Source organism: Zootoca vivipara, chromosome 13 (genome assembly GCF_963506605.1).
Source record: "Zootoca vivipara chromosome 13, rZooViv1.1, whole genome shotgun sequence".
NCBI classification, from domain to species: domain Eukaryota; kingdom Metazoa; phylum Chordata; class Lepidosauria; order Squamata; family Lacertidae; genus Zootoca; species Zootoca vivipara.
The window spans coordinates 32,635,057-32,651,343 of record NC_083288.1 but is presented as its reverse complement, the minus strand read 5'-3'; the positions used below and the strand labels follow the sequence as shown (position 1 = coordinate 32,651,343).

Here is a 16,287-nt window from a genome sequence, read left to right as displayed (position 1 = left end):
GGCTTATAGCTCAGACAAGGAGCTATAAAGCTAGACCTGTTCTTAGATTGCCTCTGGGCAGGACAGGCAGTTTGAGGAGGATGACTCATAGCAGAAGCTTCCTGGAGTTAACTCCTTATGCACACACCAAGGTGGACATCAGGTATAAAAATGAACTGCAGGAGACTTGAGTCCTACAGTGATACATGGGGATGTTCCCTTTGGCCGCTCTACAGCTGGGGGGGGGGAGGCAGTGGGCCATCTTGTCAACCCCCCCCCCCGAGTGGCACCCAGGATAGATCGCCCCCCTTCATACTCCCCTGTCCCCAATCCCAGTCTGACACTCTAATTCCTATCCTACAGTGGCAGTAATAATCATGAAGGAAAAAAAAGTTTGAATCGAATCTAGATACTGTGCTGACATCATTTCCTAAGACACGCATTTCTTTTTCTTTCCTGGTGGGGTGGGTGGATGGGTGGGAGAGGAGAATAGCTAAACAAAGAGCCAACTCACGGTTTAGTATTTGTGTTTCCCATCCTGCGGGATAGGATGATGCTGGCAGCCTCCCACAGTATAATCCTCCCTGCTCCTAGAACAAAAAGATTATGTTACTGTGAGCCAGGGCCTCCTTTCCTCAGTATCCTCTGGTGTAATGTAAGGAAAGAGAAACAAACGAGCAGCAGCCAGGGGCGTAGCCAGGATCAAAACTGGGGGGGGGGAGCCATGGTCGTTCAGGGGCGGGGCCAAGACATGGGAGGGGAGGGACCACGAAGTGGGAATGTGGGCGGGGCTACAGGGCCAGCGGGCCGGCGACATCGTGGCAGCGGTGGCGGCGGCCACCTTGTGCTTCTGGGGCTGGCAGCGTCGGCGGCTACCCTGCTTGGCTGGAGAGGACGAGAGGGTCGAGCAGGCGAGAGGGGGTGGCAGGGCAGCCGAGGGCGAGGCAAGGCACGGCCACAGACACGATGGCTCTGAGGTGTTGCTGCATATCAGCATAATATTTCAACCATGTCGTGGGTGCAAGCCCCACCTTAGGAAAAAATTCCTGCATTGCAGGGGGTTGGACTAGATGACCCTTGTGGTCCCTCCCGACTACAATTCTATGATTCTACTGATATATTACCATAGCATATGCATCATTCTGCTTTCTTGAATTCTCCTATTCCTAGGCATAGCAGCCAACTCCTAGGAGGCTAGGTGCCTCCCCCCCCCCCAATTACTGGTAAATGCCGTATTTGAAAGAGTCACACCCCCCCATGTTGATGGGCTTTCTATGTGGGGCTTATCTGCCCCCCTCCCCCAGTATTTTTTAAGGATGGAAGAGGGAGGGAAGGAAGGAAGAAATAGAGAGAGGGATAACCCATATTTGTGGGTGCCTCTGGGTGACGCTGTGATGCTGGAACTCTGCAGCAAGAGGAAGATACCGGTACGCCTGTACAGGAGCCTTGTAAGCAGCTTTCTCTCTGCTTGATTTACAGCAGGCACGTCCAACAGGTAGATTGTGATCTACCAGTAGATCACTGGATGCCTGTGCTAGATCACTGCTAGATCACTGGCACCCCTAAAAAAAGCTCACCCAAAATTTTCCTCCTCCCTAAAAAAAGCTGAACTATGACCTGAAGCCCTAAACAAAAATGGGTCTCCCACCCTCCTAAAAGAAGCTCAACAAGTTTGACCTACACCCCCCAAAACAGGGCTTCCCTTCCTTAAAAAAACTCAACAGCTTTGACCTGAACCCCCCCAAAAGGGATCACACCCAGTTTTTAACTATGTGAGTAGATCAGAGTCTCTTGGGAGGTGGCCACCCCTGATTTACAGTATACAGATGCAGGAGGGGCAGACTGGAACACCACTGCTTTTTATAAACATCACTGTGTCTATCAAAGCTACAGCCCCCCCTTTCTTATTCACTTCCTTTTAGCCTTGCAGAGCCACCTCAGTCAAATTAAATCCTCCGCACCCTCATTTAATTGCCAATAGAACTCTTAATGTGATCCCTGAATGCTCATTAACAACTCCCACTGAAGAACAATAGGGTGAAGTGGTGAGCCATCACATCTTGCCTGGGGATATCTGCTCCATTGTCTTAACTGCTTAACTACCAGTAGCCACTTTGCTTTATTTATTTGATGTGTTTTTATTACAGCTGTGTCCCCCCCCCCAGCAAGCAGAGACTGAGCTGCTCTTGCTAAAGCAAAGCCCTTTCCACTTCAGTTTTTGGAGGAGAAAAGTGCTGGTTATGGTCTGTAAAATACATTAATTTTTTGCTTCTAGAGGGGGGCAGCTGCCCCCTCCTGCCCCCCTGCCTACGCCCATGGCAGCAGCAGGAGGAGGTGGTAAGGGTGCGTAGGAGATCAATAAAACACATGGAGATTCCCCTCTTCCACCTTATTTGGGATGGAATAAATATTTATTTCATTATTCATTTATTACATTTCTATTCCACTTTTCCTCTAAGGAACTGCAAAGTGATGTACTTCCCCTCCCAGTGCTTTTGTTTTTTTAAGAAAAAAAGGTGCAGATACTCACCACGAAGTTGTTACAGTAAATGTCACGCTTTTAACATTTGGGCGGGGGGGGGGGTTGTCTCCCACATGTAAAAGAAAGGGAATAAGAGACTTTTGGAAACCCAAAGGTTTGCTGATGTAGAAGAAATAGGGGGGAAACTTAAAGGGAAGGATGAACCCCCACAAACAGCCCAATGTTGAGTAGCCATGGCATGCAGACTAACTATTTAGAGCAGTGATAGCAAACCTATGACACGCGTGTAAGATGTGACACGCAGAACCCTCACTGCTGGCACGCTCGAGGATGGGCTGTTGTTGTTTTTGTCCCCCGCCCCCATTTGTTCTCCCGCTCCTCCTCAGATCCTTTTGTTGTTGTTCCTGGTAGCCAAAGATTGTGTTCAGCGATTGGTCTGTTTTTCAATTTGCTGAGTCAGTGGATGTTTCTGATTGGGTGCAACAGGTTCATTTTTTAACCCTTTCTGTGCTGTTTTATTTGGCGCTTTTTAACTCTTTCTGTGCCGGGTTTTTTGTAGGTTTTTTTTTTTTTGCGCTTTGGCAGACTATGTCAGTGCTGAATGTTAGTTCCAGCGAAGGTATTACCCTGTTTCTCATATTTTAAGACATACCCATAAAATAAGCCATAGCAGGATTTTTAAGCATTCAAGGAATATAAGACATACCCCGAAAATAAGACATAGTGATAGGTACAGCAGCAATGCCGGCCGCGGCAGGAGGAGAAGGAAAAAAATAAGACATCCCTTGAAAATAAGCCATAGTGTGTTTTTTTGAGGAAAAAATAAATATAAGACATGTCTTATAATATGAGAAACACGGTATTTGTCATTTATTTTCTGTTCTCTTCCCCCCCCCCCAAAAAAAGTGCAGCAGCTTTGGGGCACCCCCCAAAAAAGCAAAGCAACTTTTGCGCCCCCCCCCAAAAGCTCCAAAACTGTGGTCAGCAGCTCCCCCAAAAAAGCTCAACAAATCTGGGCACTTTGTGATAAATAAGGGGTTTTTTTTGTTTAGTTTGGTTAAATAATTAGTTTTGGGTTTATTAAATACAGTTATATATTACAATTATACATTTTTGTTATTTAAACTATAAATATTGCGAAATTATGTTTTTTTTTCCTCGAAGTGACACACCACCCGAGTTATGCTCGGTTTTTGGGTGAATTTTGACACACCAAGCTCAAAAGGTTGCCCATCACTGATTTAGAGGAAGAGAAAATGGACTGGAGTCACTAGAATTCTGAATTCTGAACGAAAGCACTACATGTTGCAATATTTTGCTGCAGGTCCCACATATTTTTTTCCCATTTACTTTCCATGTCTGACCCGCCATCATTTTCATCAACTTACACCTGTAAGTCATCATGTGGCGAATATGAAAGTGTGAGCCATCAGCCAAAAACGATGGACTTACTTCAGGATCCAATGGAGTCACTTCTGTGTTTGGGGATACAGGAGGCATTTCTATGGGTGCAACTTAAAGAATGGGGCCAGGGAGAGCGGAGTACAAATTGCAACTCAGCTGTGAAGTGCCAATCACATCCACGGCACAACCTACCTTACAAAGATGCTGTGAGGGTAAAATGGGCAGGAGGGAGAACTACAGCTGTTGCCTTGAACTCCTCGAAGGAAGAATTTTCTTTTTTCTTTTTAAATGTCATGAAAGAAAGAAACTGAATAAAATGAAACCGAGGATGGCGGAGGCTCCAGCTGATGATAATGTTTGTGTGTATGCTGCTCTCACAGATTAAATTATCTACCAGTGGGCCAAAAACGTTTCAGGAAGTTCCTCTGCTGTACAGAAATTATAAGGGCGTTGCTCACAACAGGCTGGCGGTTAGAGATATCAACTCCCCAAACTGTCAACTTTAATCTTTTCAGTGGTAATGAAGCTCCAACGGAGGCACCTTTCCTGTGGTTATCAGGCTAGTCCAGATAAGCATGCATACACTGAGAAGCAGAAGTGAGAAAAATCTACTCAGAAGCTATTCTATGATTGTTTTTTATACTGTCATTTTATGTTGTAAACTGACCTGAGATCTACAGAAAAAAATACATACAGTGGTACCTTGGTTCTCGAACTTAATCCATTCCGGAAGTCCAAAACCATCCGAAAACCAAGGTGCGGCTTCCGATTGGCTGCAGGAGCTTCCTGCACTCAATCGGAGGCCGCATCGGACATTCAGCTTCTGAAAAACATTCGCTAACTGGAACACTTCTGGGTTTGTGGCATTTGGGAGCCAAAATGTACGAGTACCAAGGCATTTGAGAACCAAGGTATGACTGTACTATTGTAACAACAACAACAACAACAACAACAACAACAACAACAACAACAGCAGCAACAGCAACAACACAGTTTTAAAGGCCATAGATTGTTTAATTATCCAAAGGCCTAGGAGAAGAGGAAAGCTTTTGCCTGGAACCTAAAGATATAAAACAAATGAGCCAGGTGAGCCGCCCTGGGGAGAGCAATCCACAAGCAGGGAGGCACCACAGAAAAGGCACATTCTCATGTTGCCACCCTCCAGCCCACTTTTGAAGGAGGCACACTTACCCAGCTTTGGGAAGGCAGTGCAAGGGCTGGGGAGGCGCACTCAAATGCTGAGGGTCTTAAGCAGGCATAAGCAACCTTGGCTCTACAGATGTTTTGGAACTACAACTCCCATGATCCCTAGCTAACAGGGCCAGTGGTCAGGGATCATGGGAGTTGTAGTTCCAAAACATCTGGAGAGCCAAGGTTGCCTATGCCTGATCTTGAGGGTTGCATGTGGCCCTCGTGCCTTGTATTTGACCAATCCTGCCTGTTTGGCCAAATAGTGGCACAGAGATAAGCACTTAACAATAGCAAATATTTTGTTTTGCACTACAGCTCCCATTAGCACCAGCATTGGGGTGGATTGTCTGGAGGGCAGCAGGATGGCAGAGGCCCACCTAGATATAGGGAAAGACCTGAAAATGCCCTTGAACTAATGGAGCAGTCATGCAAGCCTCTGCATTAAAAAGAAATGAGGGGAAACTGTGTCATAGGCAAGGAAACAGATGGCAAAGATAAACTAGGCACTTCTTTGTTTTGTTCTCTTGGTTTAAATGCTGCCTGGTGCAAAATTGGGCTTGCATGAATGTCTGAGAGAACCAGGTATGAGTGGGCAAGAGATGGGGGCAGAGGAAATCTTCCCTGGTGGTGGTGGTGCTTTAAATTCACAATATTTCTTCTGCTCAGTTTGCCAACTTCTGAAATCCTGGACATATCTCCAAAGGATGCAGAAAACTCTTTGCCCCTGAAAGTAAAGATCTGCATGTGCTCAGAGGCACTAATGCATCAGGTTATGTGACCTTTTCTTCCAGTGGAGAGAACAGTTTCCCTGTACAAAAACCTGCACATGGAGGACTGTCCTAGAATTGTAGAGTTGGAAGGGACCCTGAGGCTCATCTAGTCTAACCCACAGCTGCCAAGTTTTCACTTTTCTCGCGAGGAAGCCTATTCAGCATAAGGGAAAATCCCTGTAAAAAAGGGATAACTTAGCAGCTATGCTAACCCCCTGCAATGCAGGAACATGCAGCTGTCAAACCAGCAACCTTGGTATTATCAGCACCACACACTAATCAACTGAGCCAGGAAGCCATTTCAAATGTGAGAGCTCCACACATGCATGGGAGCCCCTGCAATCAGTTTCACCATCAAATGAGAGGGAATGAGTGGCAATTCCAACCCCGTGCAAAAATGACCAAAGGCACATTTATCGAATGTTAGAAAATTAACTGCGCATACATTAACTCAGTGATCTTGCCCTTTAATTTCCTTAAAATTAATGTGCTTTCCTTCATAAGGTGGAAGAACATTGGCAGGTTTCCTAATTGCTCTCTCTCTCATGTGGATATTGACTAACCGTTCATCATAGAGGCCTTCAAGACTTGTGCAACCTTCTCCTTGAGGTGCCCGTTCCTTCAGATGTCTGATTTGGCCACAGTGGCATACGCCTTAGTTACATCCTGTTTGTATTACTGTAACCCACTCTGGGTGGGGCTGCCTTTCAAAAATGCTCAGAAACCTCAACTGCCTCAAAGAGTTGCAGCCAGTTTATTGACAGGGGCTCCTTATAGGGAGCATATGACTCCCTTGCTAAGGCGGTCTGCTTCTAAGCACAATTCAAAGTGCTGGTTATGACCTATAAAGCCCTACACGGCTTAGATCCAAGCTATCCAAAAGACCATATTCACTTATATGAACCTGCCCGGGTTCTGAGATTTTCGAGGAAGGTCCTTTTCTTAGTCCTGCCACCCTCTCTGGAACACTTGATGGGGATGTGGGAAAAGGTCTTCTTGGTGGCTTCTCCCAGACTCTGGATCTCCCTCCCTGGACAAGCTAGGCTGGCTCCCTCCTTGTTGACCTGCTCCTGACATGTGAATACCTTTTTGTTCCCACAGGCTTTGGGGAATTGGCAGCTTTTAATGAAAGGGCTGGTGCTGTGGTTTTTTATTGTATTCATTTGAATGTTTTAAATAGATTTTATATATGTACATACTATTAATTCTATTATTGTTTTGTATGGCTTCTCCTGAGTTTAAAGTGATTCTAGTTTTTATCTGTAAGCCACATAGGTGCCAGCTCCCTGGGGCTCTGGGTGCCCGAGCACCCACAAAATCCCCCATTAAAGGGCCGGGCACCCACAAATTTCAGTGCCAGGGCCATGCACACTACATGGCACCCATGGCTCCAGGCACCCATGGCCACAGGGCCAAGTTGGCACTGCTGGTAAGCCGCCTTGAGTCCTGTAAGGTGAAAAGGCAGGATATAAATAAATAGATCATTATTATAATGATAATTTGTCCTTTCAGGCCAGTCATCATATGATTTTACCCATTCACTGCACATATGCAGAGGTTCTTTCCCTCTTTCTGCTTAGAGGTGCAAAATCTACACAGAAGGTCCTCAGTACTCTCCATACTCCCAAAAGCTCCAAACAATTGCCCTGTTATATTGTAGGAGAACCAGGGGTCGAGGATGAAAGAGAGTGACATGCCTAAAGCCAACTAGTGAGTTTGTGACTGAGGGATTTTGGCTCCCTGCAATACAGCTCGGGATCTTACAATCTGATCCAACACATGAATTGTACCATCATGTTATCCTCAGGTGACTGGGTTTGAAATTACAGTCAGACACCACTACAGTGGCTCTGGTCATTAACCCGCAGTAGCAACAATAAAGGGTGTTAGCAGCCTTTAAGTTATTGGGCATTGTTGCTGAATTAATCTCTCTGTTGGCATGGGAGGTATAGATAGCAGACTTTATCTGGGAAAGGAGGGAGGGAGGGATGGACCTCTACTCAGGGAGAAGGATGTTGCCTTCATGGAGGGGAGGAAGGGAGGGTCCAACTTCTACTTGGGGGTGGGGATGTTCTCTTTAGTGACGAAAAGAGAAAAACTGAGCAAGTGCAGGATTTTCACCACTTAAGGATATAAACACACAAGGAAGTTTCATTATACCAAGTTACAGGTAGGTAGCCATGTTGGTCTGCTGTAGTCGAAACAAAATAAAAAAAATCCTTCCAGTAGCACCTTAGAGACCAATTAAGTTTGTCATTGGTATGAGCTTTCATTATACCAATCATTATACCAAGGAATCATTATACCAAGCATCTAGCTCCTATTGATATCAACCAGCATCAGCTCTCCAAGGTCTCAGGCAGGGAATTTTTTTCAGCCCTGCTGGAGACTGAACTAGCCAAGCATCTTTAGCATACGTAACAATGCGCTAGCACAAAGCTATATGTGTCTGAGGAGCTCTAATTTTGGAGTTAGGATCTGCACCTACTTCCTCCCAGTCTTCAGCTTAATTTGAACCAAGGACACCTAAAGTGTTGAGCCCATAACTGTTACCTTCACTGCTAGCACCTAACCTCACAGCATCCAAACCAAGAACATCAGGCTGGATCCAGAGGTTAAGTTAGCTACACTTTTGTGCCAATGGAATATAAAGTCAAGCCATGGCCATTGATTTCAACAGGACTACAGAGTAGCTTTAACTTTCTTTGTATCCAACCCACAGAGTCTGAGCATACACAAAGTGGCTCAATGAGTCAGTGTGCCTGGCTCTTAACCAGAAGGTTGGCGGTTCAAGCCCACCCAGGGATAGATGTGAACAGGATTCCTGCATTGCAGGGGGTTGGACTAGATAATCCTTGAGGTACCTCTTCCAACCCTACAGACACTGCTATGATCACTGACACACAGAAGACATGCATAGGACACCATATACTGGCCTTCATATGCAAAAAGGCTGACAGAATACGTTTTGTACCGGACTAGAGCTAGAAATGGATCATTGGATTTCCATACTAACTTTGATACAAATATTACTGAGGCAGTTTACAGTAAAAACATAAAACAACTAGAATTTTTAAGAGAGGAGGGAAGGTTGCCATTTATAATTTCTGCTAGCCCCTTCATTGATAGGAACAAAGTACAGTGGTACCTCGGGTTACAAACGGTTGAGGTTGCAAATGCTTCAGGTTACAAACTCCACTAACCCAGAAATAGTACCTCAGGTTAAGAACTTTGCTTCAGGATGAGAACAGAAATCGTGCTCTGGCAGTGCGGCGGCAGCAGGAGGGCCCATTAGCTAAAGTGGTGCTTCAGGTTTCAGGTGAAGAAAGGACCTCCGGAACGAATTACGTTCTTAACCAGAGGTACCACTGTACAGTATAGGAGCCAACCCCTAGGTGTAGAATATTTGAGGGGGCCAGACCCTCACAAAGTTGGGCATTCCCATTCAAATAGTGTGTGGGTGGGTGTGCACTGTGTCATGTGATCAGTTATGTGGAGCGGGGCTTACCTGGGCCCCCAGAATATTTTATTCAAGTTGGCACCCCTGGTGTAAAGGTATTTCTAATTAGAATGGCTATAAAGGTACATTTGGTGAGAAATTGGCTCTCTTCCTCTTTTTACCCCTTAACTTGGCAACTTTTAGAAGTGATGACACATTTCAGGCTAAAAGAAGCCTGTGAATGTCTACACAAATTGAACCAAGGAGCTGGAGACTCAGGCACCAATGCTATAACCACACTTAACAGGGCAGGGATAGCCAATGTCTGACATGCCCTCCAGATATTTTAAACTAAAACCCCCATCTGCCCCAGCCAGGATAAATTACTGGTCAGGAATTATTGGAATTGTAGGCACCAAGTTGTCTAACCCTGGACTAGGAGGTAAGGCAAAGAGAACAGTGCAGCAGGAAGCTTTCTTAACATTGCAATAACACCGAAATGATCCTTAAACATTCACTTCGATGTTTTTATGCCCAATCCTGTCCCCAAGCCATCCTCTCTCCTGTTTGGTATCAAAATGCACTTGTAAAGCATCCAAGGGGAAGAAATGCATTGACACCACCACCACCACCCCCGCACACTTTGTGCACCTTTCTCTTTAAACAAAACAAAACCTGCAGGGTGCAGCTGTCAAAGGTGGAGCTGAAATCCCACCCGATCACCGGAACGCGAAGTTCCCCAAGCAACGAAGGCAGAAAGACGAGGAGGCTAAATCTATCTTTAAAACACAAGCAAAGAAGGAAGGAGCCCTGAGAGCCCCACGAGGAACGAGGCTCTCTCTCCGTCAGCTGAGCATGACAATGCATGGCACAAGGATTAGCCTCCTGCATGGCAGAGGAGGCAGGAAAGGGGGTGGGGGCAAGAAAAGCCCCTCACACAGGAGATTCTTCTGCGCGTGCACGCTCCTACCTGCTCCCGATCAGGCTCCGCAGACACCTCAACAATGCCTGCGGGCGAAGGCGTAAGAAGTGAAAGTAAAAACATCGTTGTTGCGCGAAGAACGCACAGCTACTTCCCCATTCTGGCGATGCTTCTGAGAAGGCAGGAGCGATTGGCCAATAGAAGGTGACTCCGGACTGTGCCTTTTGTGTGTGTGGGGGGGGGGGGGTGCGTGGAGGAAAGAGACAGAGGGGTGGGGCGGCGGGGATAAAGGATAAAGGAAATGGACAAGAAAAGGGGAGGGAGTCAAGTTGTTTTAACATTCTAAGTGGGAGGCAGAGCTTCAGGAGTTTGGCGGGGTGGGGACGGATGCATGAATCATGTAGCAGTCAGGCACATCCAACAGGTAGATCGAAATCTACCTGTAGATCACTGACAGTTTTTAACTCTGTGAGTAGATCTCAGTCTCTCCAGAGTTGGCTACCCAGATGTAGCTGATTCCATCCCTCTCTCCTCTCATGCATGCACACACAACTACTGCTGACAACAGTCAACTTTCCCAGTGCGCTCTCACTCCACCGTCCTTCCTAGTTTGTTTTAAAACTTCTGTTTTGTAATCTCTGCCTTCTCCACAAAGGTGAAGATCGTTGTTAAACTGAGCCACCCTATGATAAAAATTGAGTGTGGCAGGTGCATGGCCTGGGGCGCTATCGTCCCTCTCTGACTGCCCCTTTCCCTCCCATGAAATGGATTTTGGAATTCTGATACAAGTTCTTATCCCCATAGGAGCCATCTTACCTGCCAGCAGAAATTTAGTGAACAATTTTTCCTTTCTTGTACATGCATGACAGATTATTATCTCTAGAACTTAGCTTTCTTTGAATAGTGAGATTTGGTTTTTTTAAAAAACAATCACCTCTATGTCTCAGTAAGAATATTGGGCTATATCCAAGCAAAAGTTTACTTAACACTCATATTATTAATTGTTGAAATAGTTATAGTTTCATTTATGGGAATGTGAGAACACCAAACAAAGCAGGATATTGCTCCATAAGCTATAAACATTATTTTAAATACATATGGTTACACAAGCAATGTTAGATATAATGAACTGCAAACAGTACCGGATTTACGTATAAGCTAAACAAGCTATAGTTTAGGCCCCACTTTCTTGGGGGCCCCAAAAAAATTAAAGGAAAAAAAACTGGATGTACATTTCCAAAATATAAGATAAAAAATAAAACCTACATACAGCAACAGTGTTTTGTGTTTTGTAGCCTCCTATGATGTAAGTAATGGGCCCCGCCTGCTAGCCTGCTCCCTAAAATATCACTGGTTTGCTCATTTTTATATACAGCGGCCCCTCTGAATACGAATTTAATTAGTTCCGGGGGTCCATGTGCACCCCGAAAAAACTGTGGTGTAATAGAGCGCTTCTGCACATGCACAAGCGCTGAAACCCGGAAAAATACTTCCAGGTTTGCCACTTTCACAACCCGAAGTTTATGTTACTTGAGAGAAACGTAACCCGAGGGTCTACTGTATAAAGTGCCTACATTCTGGATGGACTGGTTGCATGGCAGAATGGCTTTAGATACCTATTAGGTCCATATATTACCATATAGCATATATTCAACACAAAAAACAGTGACAATTTGTTGTTGACAAAGGACAGCTGGACATATAAAGGGCCCCATTACCTTCAGTAGCTTAGGGCCTCAGCAAACCTAAATCCGGCCCTGACTGCATGTCACCCTTGGCTCAGCTATTAACTAAACCTGGCAGCAGATCCAGCGACGGTTCACCCAAAGGGGTCTCATTCACATAGCTCTTGCAGTTTGCCTCTGATGTTCAGGTGCCAAAGGCAAGAGACAAGCTCTTGGGCAGCAGCGCTTGCAAGCACCAGGTGTTGGGCTGTCACCAGATATCCTGCCAGCCACCAGAGAGTGGTTCCCCAGTGAAAAAATGTTGGACTCAAGCTTTTCCAATGTTCAGTTACAAGCACCAAAACAGCATTAAAACATACTAACAAGATAAGTTGTAAGAAGTATTCTTCATGCTAGTTAAGGGTGGCAAGCAATAATTCTTTGGGGTTAACTTATAAAGCCAGTGATCCACTTGCACAGGCTTTCTGACCCTGGATCAGGACCCACAGATTGGGAGACACTGTTATCTTCTAATAGGAAACTCATTATCTTGAGAGCTTCTGAACCTATGGCAGCCAAAAAGATAACAGCCACACACAATATCAGCAGTCTGGGTAGATAGATAGATGATAGACAGATAGATAGATAGATAGATAGATAGATAGATAGATAGATAGATAGATATAGATATAGATATAGATATAGATATAGATATAGATATAGATATAGATATAGATATAGATATAGATATAGATATATAATTATGTGGGGGGAGGATTGTGGATGCTTCCTGGTGAGATCAGGAAGCTCCAGGGGCAAGGAGTATGTAATTTTGCTCCACAGTTTGGTCTGAGCTTCAGTTTGGGAAATAGTGGTTGTGGCTGGGGTGTTTGAGAGAGTTATTGGAATTCCTTTATTGCCAATAATTTGATTTTTACTAGCTTCTCAAATTTCTACCAAGTAGGGCTTCAGAATAGAATACAATTGTAGAGTTGGAAGGCACCACAAGATCTAGTCCAGCCTCCCCTTGTTGTTGTTGTTGTTTAGTCGTTCAGTCGTGTCCGACTCTTTGTGACCCCATGGACCAGAGCACGTCAGGCACTCCTGTCTTCCACTGCCTCCCGCAGTTTGGTCAAACTCATGTTCGTAGCTTCGAGAACACTGTCCAACCATCTCGTCCTCTGTCATCCCCTTCTCCTTGTGCCCTCAATCTTTCCCAACATCTCCCCTTACCTCTGCAATTATACTCTGTCATCAGTATATGCTCCCTGCTCAAGTTTTCCTACCATTCAAGGAACAGTGTGAAACTCCTGCAATTTTACTTTAAGGTCTAGTGATCCACAAAGGAATTGTGGAGGCTTGGGGAATATGGCATAGACAGAAAACTACAGTTAGATTACCCCAAAAAATCACATATTAATTTAAATTAACCAAGGAAAATGAAACTACCGGCAGTTGTGAAAGTGAGTTAACTTCGACATCTAGTGGCTGACATAATAATTGCATATGTTGCAACGTGGAAAAAGGATTTTCAAAATAAACAAAAATTAAACAAGGGTGAAGAATAGGCAACAAAAGAGATAAAAAGTGCAATGAAAGAAGTAATTATAATTATTACCAAATCGGGCATCATTTTGGCAATTTTATAGCTATTTCCAAAGAACACTTTTGCTCAGAGCCTTGTAGCAGCTAATGAAGAGAGTCAACCTATAAATATACGAAGGAAAAAGAAATCTAGTATCTGACAATTAATAACACATTTTTTTCTTTCATTGTACAGTTTTTTGATGCCTGCTAACCAAACATATAATTTAACATGCAATATTATTATGTACATTTGTTTTAAAATATATTGGTTTTCAGTGCTTTTTCTTTGGGAAAAATTGTGCCAGTACTCACAGTGAAGTTGTTACAGAGACATAGTTTTAACATTTGGGGGGAAAGCACTGCTCGTTTTATATTTTGATAATTTTATTATGTTTACTTTTTAAAGTCTGTTTCAGTGCACAATTTATACCACTATATGTACATTGTTTTGGGATATATTTTTAATTAAGCAGTATATAATTTTTGTTATATAAGAATAAACATATTTTCTGGGACAGAGCACTTTGTGTGTCATCCCAGTACAACTTGTGTCTAGAACAGGGTCCCAAGTACAAAGTGTGCAGTGTGGAATCTCTCTTATTGCACTAGTTCCACAAATTCATCTATGATGAGCAAAAGGCATCTAATGATACTAGCTATAAGTCACGGATAATGGCATAATCTGAAAACAGAGAGCCATAAAACAGAGGTGGGGGACCTCAGGCCTAAGTGCCAAATGCAACCCTCCTTACGACATCACTTCTCCCCCAGGCAATGCCTCAACACCAGCCCTGCTTTGCTCCTTCTTAGATTGTTTTTGCATGGTTGAAATGAGTCCTTGAACTTTCATAATGTGTCTTGCCTGCCTCAGTGGAGAACAGAGAAGGGTGTGTGTGTGTGTGTGTGTGTGTGTGTGTGTGTGTGTGTAGAAACTAGCCTACTACACAAAGGTAAAAATTACTTCCACTCTTGCCCTCCCTTTCACTCGTATGGGGCCCATGGCAGGGCGCCCAGAAGGAAATGCCACCCTCAGGCGGAGAAATGTGTTCCACCCCTGCCTTAAAGGTTTGCTTGAGCTTGGGGGGAAGAAGATTAACAAAATACAGTCATACCTCAGTTTAAGTATGTCTCGGTTTGAGTATTTTCAGTTTAAGTACTCCGCGGACCCGTCTGGAATGGATCACTTCAGGTTAAGTACGCTTCAGGTTAAGTACAGACTTCCGGAACCAATTGTGTTTGTAAACCGAGGTACCACTGTAGGAACCTCCACATGGTTACCCTCAAACATTTCTCCAATCAAAATAGGGAAGTCCTAATTAATTAATTAATTAATTGATAATGCTATTTAAGCCTCACCCATCTGACTGGGTTGCCCCAGCCACTCTGGGTGGCTTCCAACATATATAAAAGCACAATAAAAAAGTTAAACATTTAAAAACTTCCCTATACAGGGCTCCCTTCAGATGTGTTCTAAAGGTTATATAGTTACTTATACCCTTGGCTCGGGAGGTTGCTTAACTCCATACCCTCCAATGTTTCTCTGATGAAAATAGGGACGTCCTAAGGAAAAGCGGGACATTCCAGGATCAAATCAGAAACTGGGGTGGCTTCTGTAAATCCAGGACTGTCCCTGGAAATTGGGGACACTTGGAGGGTTTGCCCTCTAGCTTAGCCATCCAAGGACTGGGGCAAGTGTACCCAGCTGTGTTCCCCTGGCCCTGGCCCCGCTCTGCACGGACCTGCTGCAGGCTAGCAGGCCATGCGGAAGAAATAATAATAGTATATCGCATTCACAGTTGGTTTCAAAGTCTGAGAGAGAGGTTAGGCCTGCTAAGCTGCCAGAGGGAAAGAAGGCTTGGCCAATTCAGGCCGAGATAATAAGAATCAGCATACGATTCGGTTAATTTGTTTATTGCTCCTCTTAACAGTCAAAGATTGTTGTTCTCTGTCTGTGGGCAGTAATAAATAACTGCTGAATTCGGATAAATCTGCTGTGTCATGTTGTTTCCCACAGAGAACATTGTGAAATTGTTTGATGCTGGGAAACCATCTGAGGCAAAACTAGACTTTCATATCCCCGTCACACCCTTCTCCATTTTGCTGCTTTGGGAAAACAACAACAACCCCGGGTGCATTGGGCCATATTGCAGAATTTTATGTGTGTATCTTGTGCTTCTAGGTTCAAAACAGACGCATGCAATCCTACTGACTGTCTATGGGTGAAGAAAGGAGAGGCTATTGTCCACTCCTTCACAGCACCTGCTTCGCCAAGCCTACATGGAACTTTGGCGAAGGCACATTTCAGTCTGTGGTCCTCCATGCTTTACAGAGGCTTCTCTTCTATAAGCGTGTTCACAAGCTGATGGCTGTTTTCTCTTGGTATTCAACACTACTCCTACTCAGCATCATAGGTGCCAAGTTCCGGATTGAAAGATCCGGGATCAGCAGCGCCACAGCACCAAAAGTCGCTTCTATGCACTTCCGGACATGCATGGAAGTGACATCCGATGCCGCTCTGCCCATTTCCAAAATGTCCGCAGCACCAGAAGTCGCTTCTATGCATGTCCCGAAGTGTGTAGAAGTGACTTCTGGCTTTGCAGACATTTTGGAAATGGGCACAGCGGCATCGGAAGTCGCTTCTATGAATGTCCGGAAGTGCGTAGAAGTGACTTCCGGTGCTGGCGCAGCACCAGAAGAACATGGCCGCCGGCAGGAGCTCCGTAATCTGGGGGGGAATATGGGGTATTTTGCCATTCGGGACACCTGCGGGAAACGGTAGGAAAATACGGGGGTTTCCTGGAGAAAATGGGGTACTTGGTAGCTATGCTCAGCATAGAGCCACAGAAGTT

At 44.8% G+C, this 16,287-nt stretch overlaps 1 protein-coding gene across 5 annotated transcripts in view; it reads right to left on the bottom strand.

The window, feature by feature from the left end:
- RNF112 (ring finger protein 112) overlaps nucleotides 1-14,727 on the bottom strand; it is a 31,569-nt gene extending 16,842 nt beyond the window's left edge. Inside the window, exons 1-3 of one of the 5 annotated variants that reach the window (XM_035135652.2) lie at nucleotides 14,551-14,727; nucleotides 13,470-13,558; nucleotides 494-569 (exon numbers count right to left, since the gene is read on the bottom strand). In XM_035135652.2, the coding sequence (XP_034991543.2) occupies nucleotides 494-516 (23 nt within the window). In that variant the 5' untranslated portion in view covers nucleotides 517-569; nucleotides 13,470-13,558; nucleotides 14,551-14,727. Of the gene's footprint in view, nucleotides 1-493; nucleotides 570-2,509; nucleotides 3,374-10,235; nucleotides 10,810-13,469; nucleotides 13,559-14,550 lie in introns of those variants that run through there. The other 4 variants (XM_060281562.1, XM_035135648.2, XM_035135656.2 and 1 more) reach the window with 4 other exon arrangements.
- Between the last annotated feature and the right edge of the window lie 1,560 nt (nucleotides 14,728-16,287).